Raw genomic sequence first — 20,985 nt, 5'->3', positions numbered from 1 at the left:
AATCAATGTCGATGGATCTTAGAAGACATGAGAGTATCAGTGAGCTAGGTTTATCATTCGAGCTGAGAATGCTACCCTTCTGCATGCGGCACCGGAACCAACCATAGCAGTTTCAGCCGGCTACTGTGAAGTCTAGGTGCTCCAGGCAGGTTTGAGAGAAGTTAATGGGAAATGGGAGCAAGTGATGGTAGAAACCGACGCACTATTAGTAGTCAAAATTTCTAATGGTGAGTATGGCACCTAAGGGGGGCAATTCATAACTGCATCAGAATGTTGTCATCCTTCAAAAGGATCAAGTTTCTTCACACGTATGGAGAAGGAAATAGGCCAGTCAATTGACTTGCCAAATTAGGTAGGCAATCAGCTTTATGGAGAGTTTGGAGTAAGGCAGATTTGATCTCTTCGGAGGTAGAGACTATTTTGTATTATGATAGAATGAGCTATGAAAAGGCCCGTGATGTAAACCTTAGTTGAGTTTTCAGCTCGTTCAAATCAAAAAATATATCGTTGGGAATATTATATTAATATTCCACAAAGGAAAGCGAAAACGGAGTAAATGTCTTAATTTATTCGTTATGCTGATTGTAAAAATGGTTGTACTAGTGAATGCAAGTGTTTCAATACTATTATTAAAAAAACTAAATTAATATCGCAATTAGAAACTCTGTAATGGCTGTTCTAGTTCGAAAAATAATATATCTAATTTATTATATATTATTTGTTTCAATCGACATGGTGTCGCTTCTGCTTGCTGTTTTGAAAAAGATGCCCTCAATAAGTTTGCTGTTTAGCACCTATGGCCAACGCACATGAATTAAGCATTGCAACCCAAATGACAAACACTTAGCATATTTTTAAATTTTCATATAAGTTATTAATCCAATCAATTACTTATTTAAACTTACTGTTCTAGACTGATTTTTCAACTCCACTCGTTTTGTATTCAAATTCTGACGTGAATTAGACATATTATAACAAAAAATTGGCGGACTTAATATTAGTCATAAGTTTACTAACTAAGATGAAGATAACGAACACTAATATATAAAAGAAAAAGAAAATTTATATATAATACTCTTTTTTTTAATCAAAATTGTAGTTTATTGTATAATTTTATTATTTACATGTCGAGCCCTACGTTCAGTGAATATATGCAAAAAATATCATGAGTTAGATTTAATCTAACACTATAAAAATATTTCGTTAACTAGAAATATCTTATCTCTAAAATAACTAAAAAATGTCCTTAGTGTGTTTTGGTTGAAAGTATTTTTATAATCTTTTAAGATAGTTAACTTAACTTAGATATTTAGTTAAATTTGTAAGAGATCTAACAACATAGTATTTTCTATACATATGCGCTAAATTATAGTGCTCGATTTATAAATAGTAAAAATATAAAGTGTAAATTATAATTTTATTAAAAGATAGAATATTATATATAAATTGAAAAACAAATATAAAAAGACCCAACTAACATGCCACAAAAATAAGAAATTTTATTTATTAAAATTAACAATAAAGATATTTAATAGATAAAAATACATAAACTCCTCTTTGCTATTGAAAACTTTTAAAATATCATAATTTCTACTATATTTTTTAAAATATCAGACTTTCTATCAAAATTATTGTGATATTTTCAAATTATTATTATTATTTAACATAATATTTTAAAAAAATATATTAAAGTTAATAAATATAAATGACTAATGTATATTTAATTTTTTAAAGTTTAGATGGTAAAATATATTAGAATATAAAATATAAAAAAAATATTGTTCTCTAGATAAATTAACATCTCTAGAGGCATGCCACGTGTTCGTTTCCTATCGAAAGCAGCGGTGAGCAGTATAGAGGTCGACCTCATCGGACATCATTCAACGGACGACAAAAGTCAACAACGAGTGAAGCAAAAAAAAAGGAAAAAAGGGAAGCATTTCAATTTTCAAGGAATGAAGAGTAATTCTATTGGAGTTACTGAAAGCAAATGTACCAAACTCTAGTGGATTTGGTCAACATGTTGAATGAAGAATAATAATAATAATACTAAGAGAAATAGTCGAAATCTAACGGCAGATCGGTCCACGACCTCTATTTGAGCACCTTTAGCCTTTTCACATTGCAATAAAAAGACACACTGGCTCATGCGACAGGGCCTTAATAATCATGTCAGAGTAGGAGCACACGTCCGGACTCATCCTGCTCATATAGTACGGTACCCATCTTGCAAGCTGCTACAAACAAAACGCACAACACGGTAACCGACGGAACGTACCATTGATCAAAAGAGGAGTTTTCTTTTTCTTAATTATGAGAAAATCGTTGTGATTTTTATACAGAGAAATGGGTCTAAATGGAGGATCAGTAGATGGAGTTTTTAACACGAATAATTTGTATGGACCACAAGCAAACTAAATGCAAGAGAATTTACGTGGTTCGAATTATAGTCTATATATTGGGGAAGGAGACAGACAATAATCACTTATACCTCAATCCTAAATCAACAGTAATTTCACTCTAATACAAATAATAACATCTCACAATAGTTAGACAAGTTATCATAGAGCCAAAATGGAAGTTAAAACTACATCTTGAGTAATATGTTGCATTATGTGATCACAAAAAAGCATAACCGGGCTAGAGGAAGTGGCCCGGCCCATTGATCATCCCTTGTTCTTTGGATAAAATAAATAACTAGATAATATGCCGTGCGTGAAGAGAACCAAAACAAAATGGCCACAGCTTTCTCCCACCAACTCGGCCGTCCAACTCCCAGCCCCATCATCTCCTCTGCCGTTTCTCGACCAAGGGGAGCCATTCCCAAACCCACCGTATTCCTCATCTCGTCACCTCCCGGTAAACGAAACAGGCGTCTACCCAGCAGGTGTAGCCTAGTGGAGAAGAGGCAGAGCCCACCTACACAACCAGGCATCGACGCCGATGGGCTCATCGACTTCTTGTACGACGACCTCCCCCATCTCTTTGACGAGCAAGGGATAGACCGCTCCATGTACGATGACCAGGTCCGGTTTCGGGATCCGATAACCAAGCACGACACCATTGATGGCTACCTCTTCAATATTGGGCTCCTCAAGGTGCTCTTTAAGCCACACTTCCAATTGCATCGCGTGACGCAGGTGTGAGGTGTTTTGGATTTCTTTCTTTAGTCAATATTTCTCTTCGTTGCGTTGGTATTTAATCTTGCATTTGAAACTTATTTAACTCATTGAATTGGTTTAGACAGGACCTTATGAGATCACGACAAGGTGGACCATGGCGATGAAATTTGTTCTTCTACCATGGAAACCGGAGTTGGTCTTCACAGGCCTCTCAATCATGGGTGTCAACCCCCAAACTCACAAGTTCTGCAGTCATCTGGTTAGCTTTCTCATATTCTGACAGCAGAATTTATTGCACTCAGCGGCTATTTTACTTAGCTAAGTTTTCAGTTTCTTGGATTCTCTATCTTCGTAGGATGTTTGGGATTCGATAGAGCAGAATGATTACTTTTCGATGGAAGGTCTGTGGGATTTTGTAAAGCAGGTATCGCTTATTGGTGGTTTATATTTGCTATACGGATCCTTTTACATGGTGCGATACATAATTCTCCCAGCCTTATTCAATGCTTTTCAATTGGTTATAGTTGAGAATTTATAAGACTCCAGACTTGGAAACACCAAAGTACCAGATATTGAAAAGAACTGCAACTTATGAGGTACGGCTTTCAGCTCTAAACTGTAAACGATTCATAGATCGCACTACCTCATGTGGTGTGAACTTTATTACTTCGGTAGTTGATATTTCCAGTCTACTGATGTGTCCGCTGATTTCACTTATTTAGGAGTTTCTTTGAGTAGATACGTCTAAGCAATACCAAACTACTTTTAAAATACTAAAAGGGAGTAATGTAATTCACTCCTTGTTCTTTAATACATATTTAATTAACTGCTTATTCGCTATTTGGGATGTTTCGTTAAAGGTGCATCTTTTGTCATATTTCTTCAGTATTTTCAGTGAGATTTTGTTCCTCCAGGTGAGGAAGTATGCATCTTTTGTGGTTGCTGAAACAAGAGGAGATAAACTGTCAGGCTCTTCTGGCTTCAATGATGTTGCTGGGTGAGTGATTCTCCTTATTAAGTTTTGTCAAAACAGGTATTATGTTTTGTCATCTTTTCTCCGTTAACAGTCAGTACAAACATTGAAGTATTAGTATATCATAGGTATATATTTGGCAAGAATTCTTCAACAGAGAAGATCCCTATGACCACCCCTGTCTTTACCCAGGCTTCTGATGAAAAGTTTTCAGAAGTTTCAATCCAGATTGTTCTGCCAATGGACAAAGAACTGGGCAGGTAAGTGCTAAACATTGCAAAGCTATGTCACTCACTTTAAGGCATTAAGAAAATCCTTTTTGGTCGAGAATGAAGTTGTTGTCAGAAAAGAAGAACATTGATAAGGATAATTTCTGGAAGCTGTTCTTTTTGATATGTTTGCATTATCATATAACCATCTTTGTTTAAACAGCTTACCTGCCCCTACTGTGGAAGCAGTTAACTTAAGAGAAATTGGAGGCGGCATTGCTGCTGTAACAAAGTTTAGTGGAAGGCCCACAGAGGAGCTTGTTTGCAATAAAGAGAAAGAACTGCGTTCTAAGCTACTTAAAGATGGTCTCAAGCCTCAGCAAGGATGTTTTCTTGCACGTTACAATGATCCTGGACGGACATGGAGCTTTATAATGGTATGATTCACCCTCTCTAGTGTCGAGATAAAATGTGTAGCAGGTTCAGCGTAGTGATACAAATCTTTTTTCTTATTAAATAGATATGAATCAAGATTGCATTTTATTCTAGTACAGCAATTAGCTCTCTGCTACCTTCTTGTTTTAGCATCTGCCATAAAATATACTAAGTTTAGATGTCTATGTCTTTTGTTTTTCATATATCTATCTACGTGCCTGATGTGTATTATTAATAGTCAAAGTGGTCTGGCAAGTTTATGATGCTTTTCTTTTCTGAAGAAAGCACTTTGATGCATGCATCTTTTAAGGAAGATTAAATCAGACTACATTCTTAGTGTAATTCTCCAATTACTCTTCTACTCCAGTCATTTGCTTTTGTATCTGTCATTGCCAGAAAACTTTGTAGTGTATCTTCTATTTCAGATTGTTAAAGCTCATTCCCATCCCTGATAAAGTTCCATGTTTCAATTCCCTTTTCATTCGTTGCTACAACCAAAAATTAGAAATTGCCATTTTCACTAAATGTTACAGTTACTTATATTTTTAGCTAGTCAATTGTCAATCTGTTTCTAATCTTTTCATTGTTGGAATTGTTATTCCATTTGTTCTCTTGGTTCAACAGAGAAATGAAGTGCTCATATGGCTTGACGACTTCAAATTAGAGTAGTCTAAAATTTCTGGATCAAAGATATCACTTCTTATTGTAGCCTCAAGGCTACCATTGAGTAAAAAAGATGGCAGTTTCACCATCATTCTGATCAGAATCACTGTTTTATACCTCAAGAGCTATACAGGTGCCTCTCGCAAACTAGTCTATCATCTGTTTGAGTATGTGCACAATTAGAAACGATATTCTTGTGCCATTTCTTGTAATCAAAATGTAAAATAACATATCAGTTGACGTTGTTTATTTTATTTTCTATTATACATTGAATTCTGCTTGAATATCAAAAGGGAATTATGTTTACAAAGTGATCAGTTCGTCTGCAGCCCATCTTATGGAAGTGCGTCGATGTTTTCGCATCCCTCAGGAAGGCCAACTTCGACGGAGGGGAAGTGGCTTCACCGCCCACGTCGCCACCGTCTCATCCTCTAATCAAGCCCGAGCTCGGCTCGGGCTCGATTAGGCTCAGCTCGAACTCGACTTGAATTGAGCTGAGCCGAGCCTGAGCAACATTATGAGGCTCGAAAGTACGAGCCGAGCCCCCCTACCCTCAACTATCCTGATTTTAAAATTGGACATGAAAATATATATATATATATATATTATTTGAGTTGAGAGGCTACTGAGCATACAGTCATCTTAATTTATGGAAAATTGTAGCAAGTGATGAGCGTGAATTAATTCCTACATATTCTTTATTACAAAAAAAATGTCAGGACTGGATTAGTCCGAGATCCGCTAAGAGATCTCCTTAGAATAGAACATTAGAAAGACAATATAGATGATGTAGAAAGCTGCGTCATGAAATGGAAATGAGCATTAAAATAATCAATCCACTCACGTGATTTATTAAACAATTTCAAGGAAAAGTCTACAGCCATCCACCTTTGACCAGCGCATATATCCACTTTTTGATTGTCATTATTAAAACTGCAACGCTTCTTCTTCGATCGAAGTAGCTCAGCTAGCAATGGAATCAAAACCTCACTTTGTCTTGGTTCCTCTACTGGCTCAAGGCCACATGATCCCTATGCTCGATATGGCTCATCTCCTGGCCGAGCGCGGGGCGCGCGTCAGCTACATCACCACCGCTGTCAACGCGGGGAGAATCAAGACCACCATCGACCGCATAAAGGAATCCGGTCTCCCAATCCATTTCGTCGAATTCCAGCTCCCTTGCGCAAAAGCTGGGTTACCCGAAGGTTGCGAAAACTTTGACCTTCTCCCTTCCATAGACTTCTTCAAGTCTATGATGTTAGCCATCGGCATGCTCCGCGAACCCCTCGAGCTTTATCTTCGAGCGCAACACTCTCCGCCGGCGTGTATCATCACCGATTTCTGCAATCCTCCAGAGACCACAGACGCCGCTCGTGAGCTCCGTATACCACGTGTCATATTCCACACTACGTCGTGCTTCTTTCCTTTATGTGCACACCTCATATATCGTCACAAGATTTTCGATCGAATCATCGACGAGTACGAGACTTTCCTCGTTCCCGACTTCCCAGGAGAGGCAATTGAGGTGAACAAAGTGCAAGCACCTGGTTTCTTCGGCGGGCTCGCATCGGAAGACCTTCTCGAGTCAGCACTGAAGGCAGAGGCGACAGCAGAGGGACTGGTGATCAATAGCTTCGACGAGTTAGAGCCATCGTACATCCAGCAGTATGAAAAGATGTTGGGGAAGAAGGTTTGGACGATCGGGCCATTATGTCTTTACAACAAAGACGTAGACAACAAAGTCACACGAGGCAACAATTCATCTATTGATAACCGTAAAATCCTAACATGGCTCGACTCAAAGGAGGAAATGTCAGTAATCTACATTAGCTTTGGTAGCTATGCGCTTGTGGGACCTTCGCAGCTCATCGAGATAGGATCCGGCCTTGAAGCATCTAATAAACCCTTCATTTGGGTGGTCAAAGGGGTAGAGAGGTCGATCCCAGAGGTAGAGAAATGGTTATGTGAGTTTGAAGAGAGAACAAGCTCAAGAGGAATCATCATTAGAGGCTGGGCGCCGCAAATGGTGATCTTATCGCATCCGGCTGTCGGAGGATTCTTGACGCATTGCGGTTGGAATTCTACGTTGGAGGCTGTGGCCGCCGCAGGAGTGCCGATGGTGACGTGGCCTCGTGTTGCTGATCAATTCCTTAACGAGAAGTTGGTAGTGCAAGTGCTGAGGATTGGAGTATCGGCAGGGTTGAAGGTTCCGAGTTCGTATCTAGCAGAGGATAGTGATGTGGTTGTTAAGAGGGATGATATAGAGAAGGCAGTGTGGAATTTGATGGACGGAGGAGAGGAAGGGGAAGAGAGGAGGAAGAGGGCTAAGGATTTGGGAGAGAAAGCAAGGAGGGCGATGGATGAAGGAGGATCTTCTTATATGAACATGAAACACTTGCTACAGTATTTCTCATAAACAGAGAGTGTTTATTTAGTTTGATTTCATTTGAAACCTATCATTGTTAGTCTGGGAATCACCATTTGAAACCTATATTTTTGGTTTCCTTTTTTTCTGAATAATATTCTTCATCAAATAGTACCTTTTCTTTATACGATTGAAAACCACTGATTCGACAAATTATTCTTTTGACTTCCGAATAATTTCTTCGGAATATTCACTTAGTCGATATATAGAGTAACGACTCCAAAAATAAGTCTTCACTGTAACTCAATAGTTGAAGAACACGCACGTGGCTCTCGAAGCACTATATATGCATATTATATATATAATTTGATGAGGAGGAATAAGAAAGAGCCTTGAGAGCTAGCTTTTTATTTTGCTGCATCAAGAACAAACACAATAAAAAGAAATAAAAAATAAAGCAGACATTGTAATCCTGTTTAGTCACTATAGTTATAACGATATCAGTCTTAAAAGATTAAACACTCAATAAAGAAGCAAGCCTGTAAGAAAATATAGACAGGCTAATGACAAAGTCCAGTAAATATAAGCAACAAACACCCAATTTAGCATAACTATGAATCCAAGAATAAAACTTGAAACAACAACAACAACAACAAAATAGGACAGTCAGTACGGCTGCCTTACGATTTAACAGCGGGGCGTATGACTTAGTCAATAACTACAGACACAAATAGTTGATATGCTTATTCCAGTCTGCTTCCCTTTCCCTTTCACTCTTACGTTAAGACTTAAGAGCAATGATCATCAAACTCCAGCTGGAATTTAAAAAAAAAAAATTAAAACTACGTGAAGAAGAAATAGTCAAGATAGGACATGTACCTTTCTTGTCTGAGAAATCGCAGAAGGCCGGACTTACTGTGCAGCTCCAATGCCCACTTCTTGTTGATAACACTACAGAACGCAACAAAGTACCTCGTCTGATCGAATAAACCGAAGGAAACTGGAGGACAAAGTACATGGAAACGACCGCCATATTGCACACTCTGAATCAGCTATAATAACGAGCTAACCACGCAAATTCAGAAAGAAGTAAAACATTAATATCATCTTCGCAAACAACAGTACATACTACCATCAATCCATTGCCATCTGAAGATGACGAGGCAAGTAGTAGTCATGAATAGTTCTAGTGATCGTATTAAGCCTCACTTTGTTCTAGTACCTCTGATGGCCCAAGGCCACATGATCCCCATGATCGACCTTGCATTGCTTCTCGCCGAGCGTGGCGTGCGGGTCACCGTCATCACCACGCCTTTCAATGCGTCCCGTTTCAAAACCACCATCGACCAAGCTAATGTTTCCGGCCTACCGATTCGTTTTGTGGAGCTCCCTTTCCCTTGTGCCGAAGTCGGCCTACCAGACGGATGCGAAAACCTCGACGTCGTTCCATCGATGGATCTCATGCTCAATTTCTTCGAAGCAACTTCCCTTCTTCAAAAACCAATGGAGATTTATCTCCGAAAACATGAGCCCTATCCGAATTGCATCATATCAGACCTTTGCCATCCTTGGACTAAGAAGGTTGCAAGCAATCTCAACGTTCCACGGCTTACCTTCTTTAGTATTTGCTGCTTCTCCCTCTTGTGCAATCATAATATATCACATTACAAAGCCTATGATGGTACGTCTGGCTTCCCTATATATGTGTAGTATGAACATTTCTTATTAGTTACAGGCTAGCTCTGTAACGGGAGAAATCTTATCCTATATTTATATGACAGGGATAACGGATGAAAACGAGCTTATCGTAGTGCCGGGCTTAACGCAAATAATCGAGGTGAGCAAAGCTCAAGCGCCAGGGTTCTTTTCGGCACCTGGGTGGGAGAAGTTGGACGAAGAGGTGCGTCAAGCCGAGCTCGTCGCAGACGGTATAGTCGTGAACAGCTTCGAGGATTTGGAACATTCATACATCCAGAGCTACCAAAAGGCCATGAACAAGAAGGTGTGGACTGTTGGGCCACTTTCTCTCTACAACAAAGATGTTAGTGGGATGGCAGTGAGAGGAAACAAAGATACATCCATTGATGCAAACAGATGCATGGCTTGGCTCGATATGATGATGCCCAGATCAGTTATTTACGTCAGTTTCGGGAGTCTAACGCACGTCCTGCCTTCGCAAATTGTGGAATTGGGGTTAGGATTGGAAGCCTCAAACCGCCCCTTTGTATGGGTGATCAAGGACAGGGAGAGATCTGATGCTGTTGACGAGTGGCTCGCAGATGGATTCGAGGAAAGGGTGGGTTCAAAAGGTTGTATAATTAAGGGATGGGCCCCGCAGGTGATGATTTTATCACACCCGGCGATCGGAGGATTTGTGACACACTGTGGGTGGAACTCGACGTTGGAAGGAGTCACCGCAGGCGTGCCCATGGTGACGTGGCCTCATTTTGCTGACCAGTTCCTTAACGAGAGGATGGTTGTGGATGTTCTTGAGATTGGAGTGCCAATCGGGGTGACGGAGCCGACCATGTACGTGAACCCGGAGGTACTAAAGTTTGTAGGAAGGGATGACGTGGAGAAGGCTGTGAGGAATTTGATGGATGAAGGAAAGGAAGGGGAGGAGAGGAGAAAAAGAGCAGAGGCGTTAGGAGAGATGGCTAGAGAGGCTATGAGAGAAGGTGGATCATCTCATGTCAACCTGACGCATATGATTAATTCCTTTTCTGTGAACGATAAGAAGAGCAATAAATGCAAGTGAAAGAAAATTGAGAGAAAAAAGAAAGGGGGTTAGTTTCTCATACGGCATGATGGATTGGATTTGTGCGGGCTAAATAAATCTTAGCAATCTTCGAAGATAATATAAAATAATGATTGAACCCAGAAGAGTTTGTGTCTATATATATCTATTGGATGGAATTCGGATCGAAAGAAAGTACTAATCCATAGGCCACGGGCCATCCGAGTGTTACAACGTTGTGGCTTAAGGCCAATAGACGTAGCCCAACAGGATTTTGGGCACGATACTTAGAGAAGAATTTACTGGGCATTTTATACTTTTCTTCTTTAATGAAGCTTGAAATAGAACAAAATAGTATCAACGGCTACCTAGAGATGGATAGATGGGTAGATAGGGAGGGATCATGGATTTTTGACTTTTGTTCTGTTTTTCTTAGTAGCCGGTCACGATACCTTTATTCCGTCGTCTTTTGTATCCGGAGCTAGAGACAGGACTCACGTGAGCGGTCATGTGAGTAGTCCAAAATCCTACAGTTTCAGGCCTTGGTTCACCATTAAGCCGAATAGATTCAAATTTGGCATTTTACACTTGCTGCCTCTCGTTCTCGGAGGGTTATCGAATTAAATAATCACCTCGGTTATAGTTCGGCTCAAATATAGCTGAATCGAATCTCACCATGAGTTGGCTCGCTTAGCTCAAAAAAACTAAAAATTATATATATATATATATATATAACACGATGGCTCACTTTTTTCCCTAGCTTTGCCTTAAACATCTTCACCACTTACGTTTGAATTTTGTCATTCCCCAACTGATTCTTAAATCCTATCATCATTTATATTCAATCATTATCTCTACATCCTTCTCTTATCTCGACTTCTTACTCTATTTATCTTCTCTCCTTATTCTCCCACCCGCTATTCGTAGCTGAGCCTCAACAATTTATTAAGAATCAAAATTAATTTCAAACGGACCTAGGGGAGCATAAGCCTGTTCACATTTAGTCGAGTCACACACTTACCAAAGAGAAATTTATATTTCAAGTGCTTGATATCACTCATGTTTAGGGATGTAAACAAGCTATGATTTTTGCTTGGCTCAGCTCAAAAGATGAAAAAGTTCCGCTCAGCTTGAGCTGGAAAAGCCAAGCTTAGGTCAACTAATTTTGTTGTTGTTGGTTTTCCTCAAGTCCCACCACCATGAGTACAATGCAATATCCCATCGTAGGAGAGAAACTCCTTTGTTGGAACAACTTCCGAATCCTATGTTCCCGATAAGGCAGATGTCGCCACGTACCCCTAGATTTGAGTAGGCCAGTGGCGAGGGAGCTTGCCGGAAAGCAAATTGAAGGAGGGCCTCGGCATCGTCCCCATCTTCGTTTCACCTCATTGGAAGAATTGAGCAAAAAGCTAGAGGGAGAGGGCCTCGGCAGTGGTGTTAGCGACGCCCCATGTGGCGACAAAGGTGATGTCGATGAACTAGGGCAGAGATGAGGTCGAAAGAAGGTTAAGAGACTCACTCGTCGGCAACTCATCCGTATGGCTCACTCGGGCTCTAATTCATCATTTCGAGCATTAATCCTAAAAGGAAGCAAGGAGGGAAAGGGAGATCTCACCAAGAAACCGACTGTTGGGGGTGAGGACGATGATGAACATCTCGCCGATAAGGCTTGGCAGATCTAGAGGAGTGGGAGGACGAAGAGAGCAGAGTTATAGAGGTGGATGGAGACGGTGACTGAGTGTCACCGATATAGAGAAGAATTGAAGGAGAGGATGGGGTCACGAGAGTCACGAGAATTTATATGCTAATATATATAGCTACAATGTCTGAGCCTAATAGAGCCGAGGTCGAGCAAGCTAGCTTCAACTCGGCTCAGCTCGATAATACATTCGAGCCTAATATATCAATTTAATTTGACTCACTTAGAGCTTGGACCGAGTTCTGAGTCAAATTTGAAACAAGTCAGACCAGTGAGTCTCACGAGCTCACAGGCTTTTTTGGCGGTCCTACTCATGTGTAGTCACTCACTAGGTACCCACCAAACCAGGAGACAAATGACCATATATTCGCTACCTCGGTATCATATAAAATCTTACGTGATAAGATGCTCTATCTCAGATGGTACAAAAAATCATCCTGTAAATTACGACAGGTGGGGAAGCACAAGCCGACCTCCATGCAGCATCGTGTTGCACACTTTCACTCCCTCTCCTGAAAGAGGGGGGAGAGAGAGAGAGAGTTTTTCTTATTATATAGTACCTCTCTTTCCTTCACGCTTGTATTCATCTACAAGAGAGAAGGGTGAGAGGAGCGGCAATACATCGAGGTTTTCTTTGCCAATCTATTCCGGTTGGAGGTAGGTCTGTATCACCCCTCCTTTTCGAATATAGGAAGAAATCCATGTCGCTATGGTAGTTTGTATCCCCGGCACCTTTCCTTCTCAAAAGTACAAATAAACCATATGGTTGTTTGCACTTCTCTGTATTGCTGGATTTTTGTAGAACAATATGATCCATATGAGTGCTCTTTATCGCAATATACAAGTGAGATAGAGGAAATATTTTACTTTGATCATTACACTTTTTTCCAGTTTGAAGCTGAGTGAGTTGGATAATGTTCGACAATCTTTATTCAATCTCTTTTTTATATAAACTTTCCAGCACAACACATGTTTTTTTACCTCATTATTATACAAAACCCTCCTCATGTGAAGAAAAAGAACGTGAGAAGGACCCAGATTTTCTATTTAAATGATCCAAAATTCTAGTTATTCCGGAATCCTTGATCCCAGTCTGTGTAAAATAGAAACAAAAATTCCAAAGGCAAAAGCGACTTCACCATACAACAAGTGAGATAGAGTACAGATTTTACTTTGAGACCGTTAATTTTCTGATACTGCATCGTGGTGAGCTGCAATTTTCCTTCTCCTCTGCTGGGTTCTTGTAGAACAATATGATTATTATTACTATTTGTTTCCTTGTTCTCCTCAGTTGGTCCATCTTTGTGTTATTTATCACATTATACAGGTGAGATAGAGTGATTAAGGTGTTGTAATCTTACTTATTTGTAGGGTGATTTTTAAATATTTTTTTTCGATTCCTTTGGTGGTGAAGATCTGGGAGAGCTAACATGGCGGAACAAAGCATAAATGCCCCACTTGCCAGCTCTTCCTCGAGGAGACTCCCTGACTTCCAGCAATCTGTGAAACTTAAGTACGTCAAGCTTGGGTACCACTACCTCATCACCCATGGAATGTACCTCTTCCTCTTCCCCGTCATTGTCGTCATAGCCACCCAGCTGTCCACCTTATCCCTTGAAGACCTCCATGACCTCGCGGACCATCTCCGCTTCGACCTCATCTCCATCGTCCTCTGCTCCTCCCTCCTCGTCTTCCTCTCGACCATCTACTTCCTTACCAGGCCGAGGCCGGTCTACCTCGTCAACTTCTCCTGCTACAAGCCAGACGAGGCCCGTAAGTGCACTAAAAAATTCTCTGTGGAGCGCTCCATTTCGACGGGCTTGTTTACAGCAGAGAGCGTCGAATTCCAGCGTAAGATCGTCGAAAGATCCGGCCTTGGCGACTCCACTTACTTCCCTGAGGCTTTTCTTAGTATTCCACCACTTCCATCGATAAACGAAGCAAGGAAGGAAGCTAGGACCGTCATCTTCGGAGCCATTGATGAGCTTTTTGCGAAGACGAACGTGAAACCAAAGGACATCGGGATCTTGATTGTGAACTGTAGCTTGTTCAATCCGACTCCGTCTCTTTCGGCCATGGTCGTGAACCATTACAAGCTCAGGGGAAACATCCTTAGCTATAATCTTGGTGGCATGGGTTGCAGCGCGGGGCTAATCTCGATAGACCTCGCGAAGGATCTTCTCCAAGTCCACGCCAATTCCTATGCCTTGGTTGTCAGCATGGAGAACATGACCTTGAACTGGTACTTTGGCAACAACAAGTCGATGCTTATCACGAACTGCTTGTTTCGGATGGGTGGGGCCGCGATCCTCCTATCCAACAAGAGATCAGATCGCCGACGTTCCAAGTATGAGTTGGTCCATACGGTTCGGACCCACAAAGGCGCCGACGACAAGTCCTACAATTGTGTGATGCAGGAGGAGGATGATACCAAGAAGATCGGCGTTTCCCTTTCCAAGGATCTGATGGTGGTGGCTGCTGATGCCTTGAAGACCAACATTACTACACTGGGCCCTCTTGTGCTGCCCATCTCTGAGCAGCTACTCTTCTTGACAACGGTGGTCGCAAAGAAGTTCTTTAAGATGAAGATTAAGCCTTACATCCCTGACTTCAAGTTGGCCTTCGAGCATTTCTGCATCCATGCTGGGGGGAGGGCCGTCCTAGATGAACTGGAGAAGAACTTGCAGCTTTCTGACTGGCAAATGGAACCGTCGAGGATGACGCTCTACAGATTTGGTAACACTTCAAGCAGCTCTCTCTGGTACGAACTGGCATACACCGAGGGGAAAGGAAGGATTAGGAAGAAGGATAGGGTTTGGCAGATAGCATTTGGGTCTGGGTTCAAGTGTAATAGTGCCGTCTGGAGAGCTCTGAAGGCGGTGGATCCTGCAGAGGAGAGGAACCCCTGGATGGATGAGATTAACAACTTCCCAGTTGCAGTTCCGGAGGTGTCCAAAATTTGATTCCAGTCTTGTTTATTTAAGACGCACGCCCTTGTGCTGGTTGCGTCATTGCAGTTATCCAGATTAATCCTAGTTGTCCTGCATTTCTACGGTAACGCAATAAAAGAAGCTCAATGCCCTAATAAGGGGTTGTTAGTTAGTCATTTAAGATGATATTTATAACTATCGTTTCCATTTACGAACGACCAAAAAGACTTGGGCAGAGCTTTCGCCCCTGGTTCTTTTATTTCCACGATATATATGAGCAGTCAAAATTTGAATGGACTTCAAATATGAAGTCAACTACAGTGGACTCCATATTTGGAGTCTTATCTTAAGAATTTAGAGCTCGACTCTAAATAAATATTCTACTTTTTAAATCTAAAAATTTAATCTAAAAATTTTAATTTTATTTATATTTTTTATTAAATAATCTAGTTAATTAAAATAAGTATATAATTAGTATTATTAATTAATTTTTAACAAAAATATTAATTTGGAAAGATCTCGTTGAAACTTTTAAAACGAGTCTAATATTAAGTTATTTTAAAATTTTAAATTATATAATCAATATTTTTTTTGTATGTTGATTTAAATAAGATTGAAGATCTGATGAATATATTTTTCTTTCAAAGAAAAAGATATGAAATTATTAGAAGAGGGAATAGTTATTTTCAAATGGGAGGCTTACCCAAAGATAACATAGAGAAGGTTGGTACAATTAAGGATGAGGTGACTATGAAATCAGTAACTACGGAGATACTTACTAGACTATTAAATACTTCTTATTTTTATTATTAAATATTATTTTTATTGTTTATTTTGTGTAATGTAATTTTAATATTTTTAGTAATGACACGTAGTACTTATTTCGATGTTTACTTCGTATAATATAAGGGATTATCCGCCCGAACTTCCGTGGATGAATAAGCACTCGCCATGTCAAAGGACGCTAGCAGGGCCCCCAACATATGAAAGCTTTTACATAATCTAAATAGAAAAAGCGGTACTCCTGCAAGTTAAATATCCCACTAGTCACAGAGAGCAGTGGTACCAGTCTTTTACATTTAATAAAAAAATAATAATTTTAAATTTTTAAAAAAAGTTTTCTAACCATATTTTTTATTAAAAAATAATAATATTAAGAGATCTTATTAAATAATTTAAAATATATAATATATATATATTAATTAATAATAAATATAGAGCCCGGATTGGAGATAACCAATGCCTATATTTGGAGCCTCCCTCCCTCGGAGATGCTATATTTGGAGCCTCCCTCCCTTGGAGATGCTCTTGGTAGGTACCCTACATAAAATAAATCTATCTGTAAGATTAAGCGCAGTTTCCAACCAACATTACTAGTCGACAAAATGTATGAGATCAATCACCAGAGGGTTGATCAAAACTCCATGTGCCTCTTCAATCGATTACCTTGAGTGTCAGTATAGAAGAATTCGATTATAACAGTCGCATAAGTACCTGCATGGGCGACAATGTAATTCTTATACAGCACCGTCCCGTTATTTCCAAGGTGCGCTTTGAAAGATTTCCCAAACATTTTTATAGCCACAAAAAGGAACTCTTCTCAAAAAATTCGTATCCATGGCTGGTTTAATTCCAAAATAAAAGCTGGAATAAGGATGAGGATAACCAGATAGTTACAATCACATGCAAGGCAAAGTATAAACAAACTCAAAACGACAATTGACTACAACAATTAAGAACAGCAACAAGTATCAGCTGATGCAACATTCTATTCCTCACTCTGTCCATCCTCAGAGATGTGGAACCCTTCAATCTTGCGGGACACCTCATTCACCCCAACCTTCAGTTTTCCTACAGGTCCATTATCTGCATTGACAGACTCATTCACGTCCGTTGTGGTTGGTCCCATCTGCCATATTCTGATGGTGCCATCCTCCGATCCCGAGGCATATGATTCACCACCAGGGGAGAAGCGGACACAATGGATAGGCCCATGATGACCTTTGTTACATGCTGCATCCAGGGTAAACATGATCATCCTCATAACATTTACTTCTTCTTTTTTAAAAAGCGCAAGGAATAAACCTATTTGCTACCTCATGTGAAATTTTTTAACATGAAAATGACATCTCTTCTTATGAACCGTATATGTTAGTGCTGTATTTGGAAATTTTACAGTTTAGTTCTTAGAAAGAAGAAACATAAGGAGGCGAAGGAATAAAGAAGACACTATAGTAAAACTAGAGAGCACAAATTTATGAACGATATGATAAAACTGTTTGACATAAAAATTAGAAGTTCGTGATCCTATAGATTTGTGAGTTATCACCAGCTAATAACCTAGTGACCAACAGTAGAAAACCATATTATACATCTAATAGAGGGTGGAATGTAATATCCCTTTTTTTAGTACATTGAAAACACTCTGGATCAGCATTCACAGCAATCAACATGCAAGAGCAGTCCAAAATGAGAAACCAAAACTCACTGATTTCTTCGCCTGTATGGAAATCAAAGACATGAACCCACATGTCTTCTCCTCCGGCAATGAATCTGTCGCCCAACTTTGGTTCAAGTGAAGCTGATTCAACTGTGCATGGCATGTTATAGCTTTTTATGAGTCCAAAACTGCATAACAATTTTAAGGCATGGTTACATTAAGAAGACACCCGATAGTTCAGACTAATGGCTTGTTATTGTGGATGGCTATTGAGAAAATCACGTTTCCAATAAAATATGTCAAGAAAAGGAAACAGAAAGCTTACTGATTTGCATCCCAAAATTTGACAGAAGTGCCATCAGCAGTAGTGATGTACCGACCATCTTGACTAACTTCTGCACTTGTGACAGGTGAGCTGGTTTCAAGAGTCTGAACAATTTTTCCACTTCTCACATCCCACAACCTGCAGAGTAATATATTAACACATCTCATACTAATAACAAACTAACAACTTAACAAGAAAATATCAACTTTCACATGACATATTCTTCTGATGCTTGTAACTTTCATATCAAGGAAATATCGAGGAACATTATTCTCTTGTCATATTTATAAATATCTAACCAATGCACATTACTAAGTACAATGTTAGAATATCAGAACCTAATTGATATGGAAAATAGTAAAGAGTCAGCAGAATCTGAGGAAGCTGACAGGGTAAGTAGATGCACACCTAACACCCCCAATTTCTGTGCAAGAACTCAATATTGTTTGATCACTGTGAAGCCAAGCAGCAGTTCTGACAGAACCAGGTGACTTATCAATTTCCCTTGGAGATGCATCTGGGCAGTTCAGATCATATATACGTAAAATTTTCTCAATTCCTCCAGTTAGCAATAGGTGTGTGTTCTGCAGAAATTGAAAATTTTACCAGAGCGCTGAGACATGAGATGACCCAATATGCAATCATTGGCAATTGGTAGTACAATCTTACACACTCAGATTTGCCAAAAGATGAAGCAAGAGAAGGCTATAATAGGGGATATTGCCATTGAATAACTGACAAATCTTAATGATGAATATGTTAAAACTTAAAGAAAGTAAGAAACTCATTACCTCAGAAAAGGCACATGCACGGACGATGTGCTTATGTTCAAAAGAGTGCAGCACGTCACCAGTTAATGCATCCCATATTTTACTGCAAATGATTGAAGTGCAGCCACAATGTTATCACTGATTCCAACATCACATAATTGAAAACACCAAAGGTACCAACTTTCTTTGTTCTTCAAGAAAGAAAACCTTGACAATAATTATTATAAAACAAGCATTCTCCATGTTCTCGTTCGTATAAAATATCAGGTATCATAGAACCTTAAACAACAAGGTGAGAAAGCAAAGGGTACAGCTGCATGCAGACTGTTGATTTCCAGAAATAATATAGAATACGAGATAGGGTTAAAATAACACATATGGTTTATCAGTTCAGGCAATACTAGTAGGGCTTCTATAGAAAGCAAGATAAGTAGATAACGTACGCAGTGAAATCAGCTGATCCAGTGGCAGCACGTAAGGCATTGGTGTCCAAGCAGCAACTCCAAACTGCACCCTTATGCCCTCCAAAAGTTCCAATCCAGTCCCCTGTCTCACCATTTCTAAGCATGGGGTTGGCATCTGAATAATTGGTAAACATAACAACAAGTCAATAGGTAAGCAATCTAAGATGATACTTTATGCTCTGAATGCACAAAGGAGAGACGATTGAATTCTGGATCCCTCAGAAAAGAGCAGCTAAATGACTTAAGGGACAAGAAGAGGGTCAAGAAGCTCTTGTAGTTGCAATCCTGGCCAAAATGACAATCTGTGCTACAAAGATTGCCTGGACACCTTCAATTTTAGCCATAAAAAAAACTAATCATTCAGACGTATAGGTAAACAGGCAAAATATTAGGATCCTATCCCTACTCAATGATTTTGTTTTGATATAAAGAAGGTGAGTGACACTAATTTAAAAAAAAAGCTCATAATGGTGAATTTAATTGGTCAATATTGAATATTTCTAATGTCCTTCTTTTACCCAATACTTCTAAAGTTCTAACAATATCAAGTGGTCCAGTTTCAAATGAACTAGCTTAATTAATCAGATAATCATGAAAGAGGAAAATGAAATCTTTCTTAACAAAGAATTCTACCAGTTCATGTGAAATCAATGCACTATTCTCATTTCATCTGCTCCCTATAAGTCACTCTAGATAAGAAACAAATAACTAAGAGCCATCCACAAAGAAGAATCACTTCGACAGGTACTAAATGCAATGTCTTCCTAAATATATTGATGCAGATGTTCCAAATGAGATGAACCATCAACAAAGAAACAACTTTAGAGAAACAGATGTTAGCAAAACCCATTTTCTCTCATGGAATATCCAGCCAAGCGCACAAGATTTAAAATAAAGAAGTATTTATATCAACAAAGAATTCAAAATTTATCCATTCCTTTATTCTAACGAAAAAAGGCTGTGCTTATCTAACCCTAATTTCAGGAATAAACTTTAAAGTCTCACCCTTGCTCGCACTCATGAGGAAGAATCCATCAGGTGTTACAGGGCTGTAGAACAAATCGACCACCGGCCGTGAGTGTCCATGGCACACAAGCGGAACTGCCGCCTTCTTCTTCTCCATAGGATCCCACCACAATCGAAGAAATCAGTTAGACAAACTATCGAGCACAACAGCAGAAATGCCAAAAGCCTAACCCTATCGCAAAAAATCAGGACGAAGAAAAATGTCAAAACCCTAATCCTAGACGGAGAACAAGAAGCACAGAACTCCTACTCGAGGAAAAAGGTGGAGACAGGGGCCTGTAACGGAATCAAAGAAGAGGAAGCGCTTAAAAAGGCTCAGAATTGAATATTGGGAAGTTTAGTATGATACGTTGTCGAGAGAGAAATAATAATTACACAAGAAAATCGGGGTAAATGCGAAATGAGAGACGAAGAAGAAGTAAGGATGGAAGAAGTGACCAATGGAGAGGGAGGAGGTGGAAGAGAAGCGGCGGAAAAGGACCAGTTGTTAGAAACCAACGAGTGACGACATTTGGAAACAAACGTGAGATTATATTGTTTGTGTTACTCCTTCGCATGCTAGTTTCTAGTAGAGGTTTCTTGTGTGTGAGATGCGCATTGTGAGAGTTTGGGGGGTTTTGGCCGTCTGATCGAGGCTCGATGGTTGAGGGGGGTTCTTGGGCCTTGGGAAAATGGCCCAAATAAAATATGGAACAGGCCTTGGACTTGGAGGCTGGAGCTGTAGTTATCGGATTCTTGATATCGGATCCTATTATTTACCCGATCCGTGAACCCCCCCCCCCCACCCCGCGGCCCAGGGCGGTGGTAAATGGTAACACAGTTGCTTG

The 20,985-nt window shown here is 39.7% G+C and overlaps 5 protein-coding genes across 8 annotated transcripts; 4 read left to right on the top strand and 1 right to left on the bottom strand.

The window, feature by feature from the left end:
- Positions 1–2,728: 2,728 nt before the first annotated feature.
- On the top strand, positions 2,729–5,712 carry LOC140792639 (uncharacterized). The gene is made up of 8 exons (XM_073143746.1): positions 2,729–3,140; positions 3,244–3,381; positions 3,478–3,546; positions 3,647–3,718; positions 4,037–4,119; positions 4,224–4,355; positions 4,528–4,741; positions 5,364–5,712. Exons 1-8 carry the CDS (start codon positions 2,736–2,738, stop codon positions 5,406–5,408), a joined length of 1,158 nt encoding a protein of 385 aa, XP_072999847.1. The 5' UTR covers positions 2,729–2,735; the 3' UTR covers positions 5,409–5,712.
- A 498-nt stretch (positions 5,713–6,210) lies between these two features.
- On the top strand, positions 6,211–7,952 carry LOC140792638 (UDP-glycosyltransferase 73C6-like). The gene has a single exon (XM_073143745.1). The coding sequence runs from the start codon at positions 6,376–6,378 to the stop codon at positions 7,816–7,818; it is 1,443 nt and encodes a 480-aa protein (XP_072999846.1). The 5' UTR covers positions 6,211–6,375; the 3' UTR covers positions 7,819–7,952.
- Positions 7,953–8,869: 917 nt separating this feature from the next.
- Positions 8,870–10,525, top strand: LOC140792093 (UDP-glycosyltransferase 1-like). The gene is made up of 2 exons (XM_073142923.1): positions 8,870–9,448; positions 9,549–10,525. Exons 1-2 carry the CDS (start codon positions 8,923–8,925, stop codon positions 10,523–10,525), a joined length of 1,503 nt encoding a protein of 500 aa, XP_072999024.1. The 5' UTR covers positions 8,870–8,922.
- Positions 10,526–12,673: 2,148 nt separating this feature from the next.
- LOC140793087 (3-ketoacyl-CoA synthase 11-like) lies at positions 12,674–15,309 on the top strand. 4 transcript variants are annotated; one of them, XM_073144455.1, is made up of 2 exons: positions 12,674–12,860; positions 13,575–15,309. In XM_073144455.1, the coding sequence occupies exon 2, from the start codon at positions 13,634–13,636 to the stop codon at positions 15,164–15,166; it is 1,533 nt and encodes a 510-aa protein (XP_073000556.1). In that variant the 5' UTR covers positions 12,674–12,860; positions 13,575–13,633; the 3' UTR covers positions 15,167–15,309. The 4 variants fall into 4 exon arrangements, with proteins under 4 accessions (XP_073000556.1, XP_073000555.1, XP_073000557.1 ...); XM_073144454.1 differs by having other exon boundaries at positions 12,674–12,864; XM_073144456.1 differs by having other exon boundaries at positions 12,687–12,860; positions 13,618–15,309.
- Positions 15,310–16,705: 1,396 nt separating this feature from the next.
- On the bottom strand, positions 16,706–20,970 carry LOC140791965 (uncharacterized). The gene is made up of 7 exons (XM_073142701.1): positions 20,138–20,970; positions 19,112–19,247; positions 18,690–18,771; positions 18,307–18,482; positions 17,899–18,036; positions 17,622–17,761; positions 16,706–17,146 (listed from the first exon to the last, which is right to left on the bottom strand). The coding sequence occupies exons 1-7, from the start codon at positions 20,253–20,255 to the stop codon at positions 16,902–16,904; spliced, it is 1,035 nt and encodes a 344-aa protein (XP_072998802.1). The 5' UTR covers positions 20,256–20,970; the 3' UTR covers positions 16,706–16,901.
- Positions 20,971–20,985: the final 15 nt, after the last annotated feature.

This window comes from Typha latifolia, chromosome 7, assembly GCF_019914945.1.
Source record: "Typha latifolia isolate L0001 chromosome 7, TyphaL0001v2, whole genome shotgun sequence".
Lineage (NCBI taxonomy): Eukaryota > Viridiplantae > Streptophyta > Magnoliopsida > Poales > Typhaceae > Typha > Typha latifolia.
The sequence above is the reverse complement of the archived record's forward strand: the minus strand, read 5'-3'. Positions and strand labels throughout refer to the sequence as shown.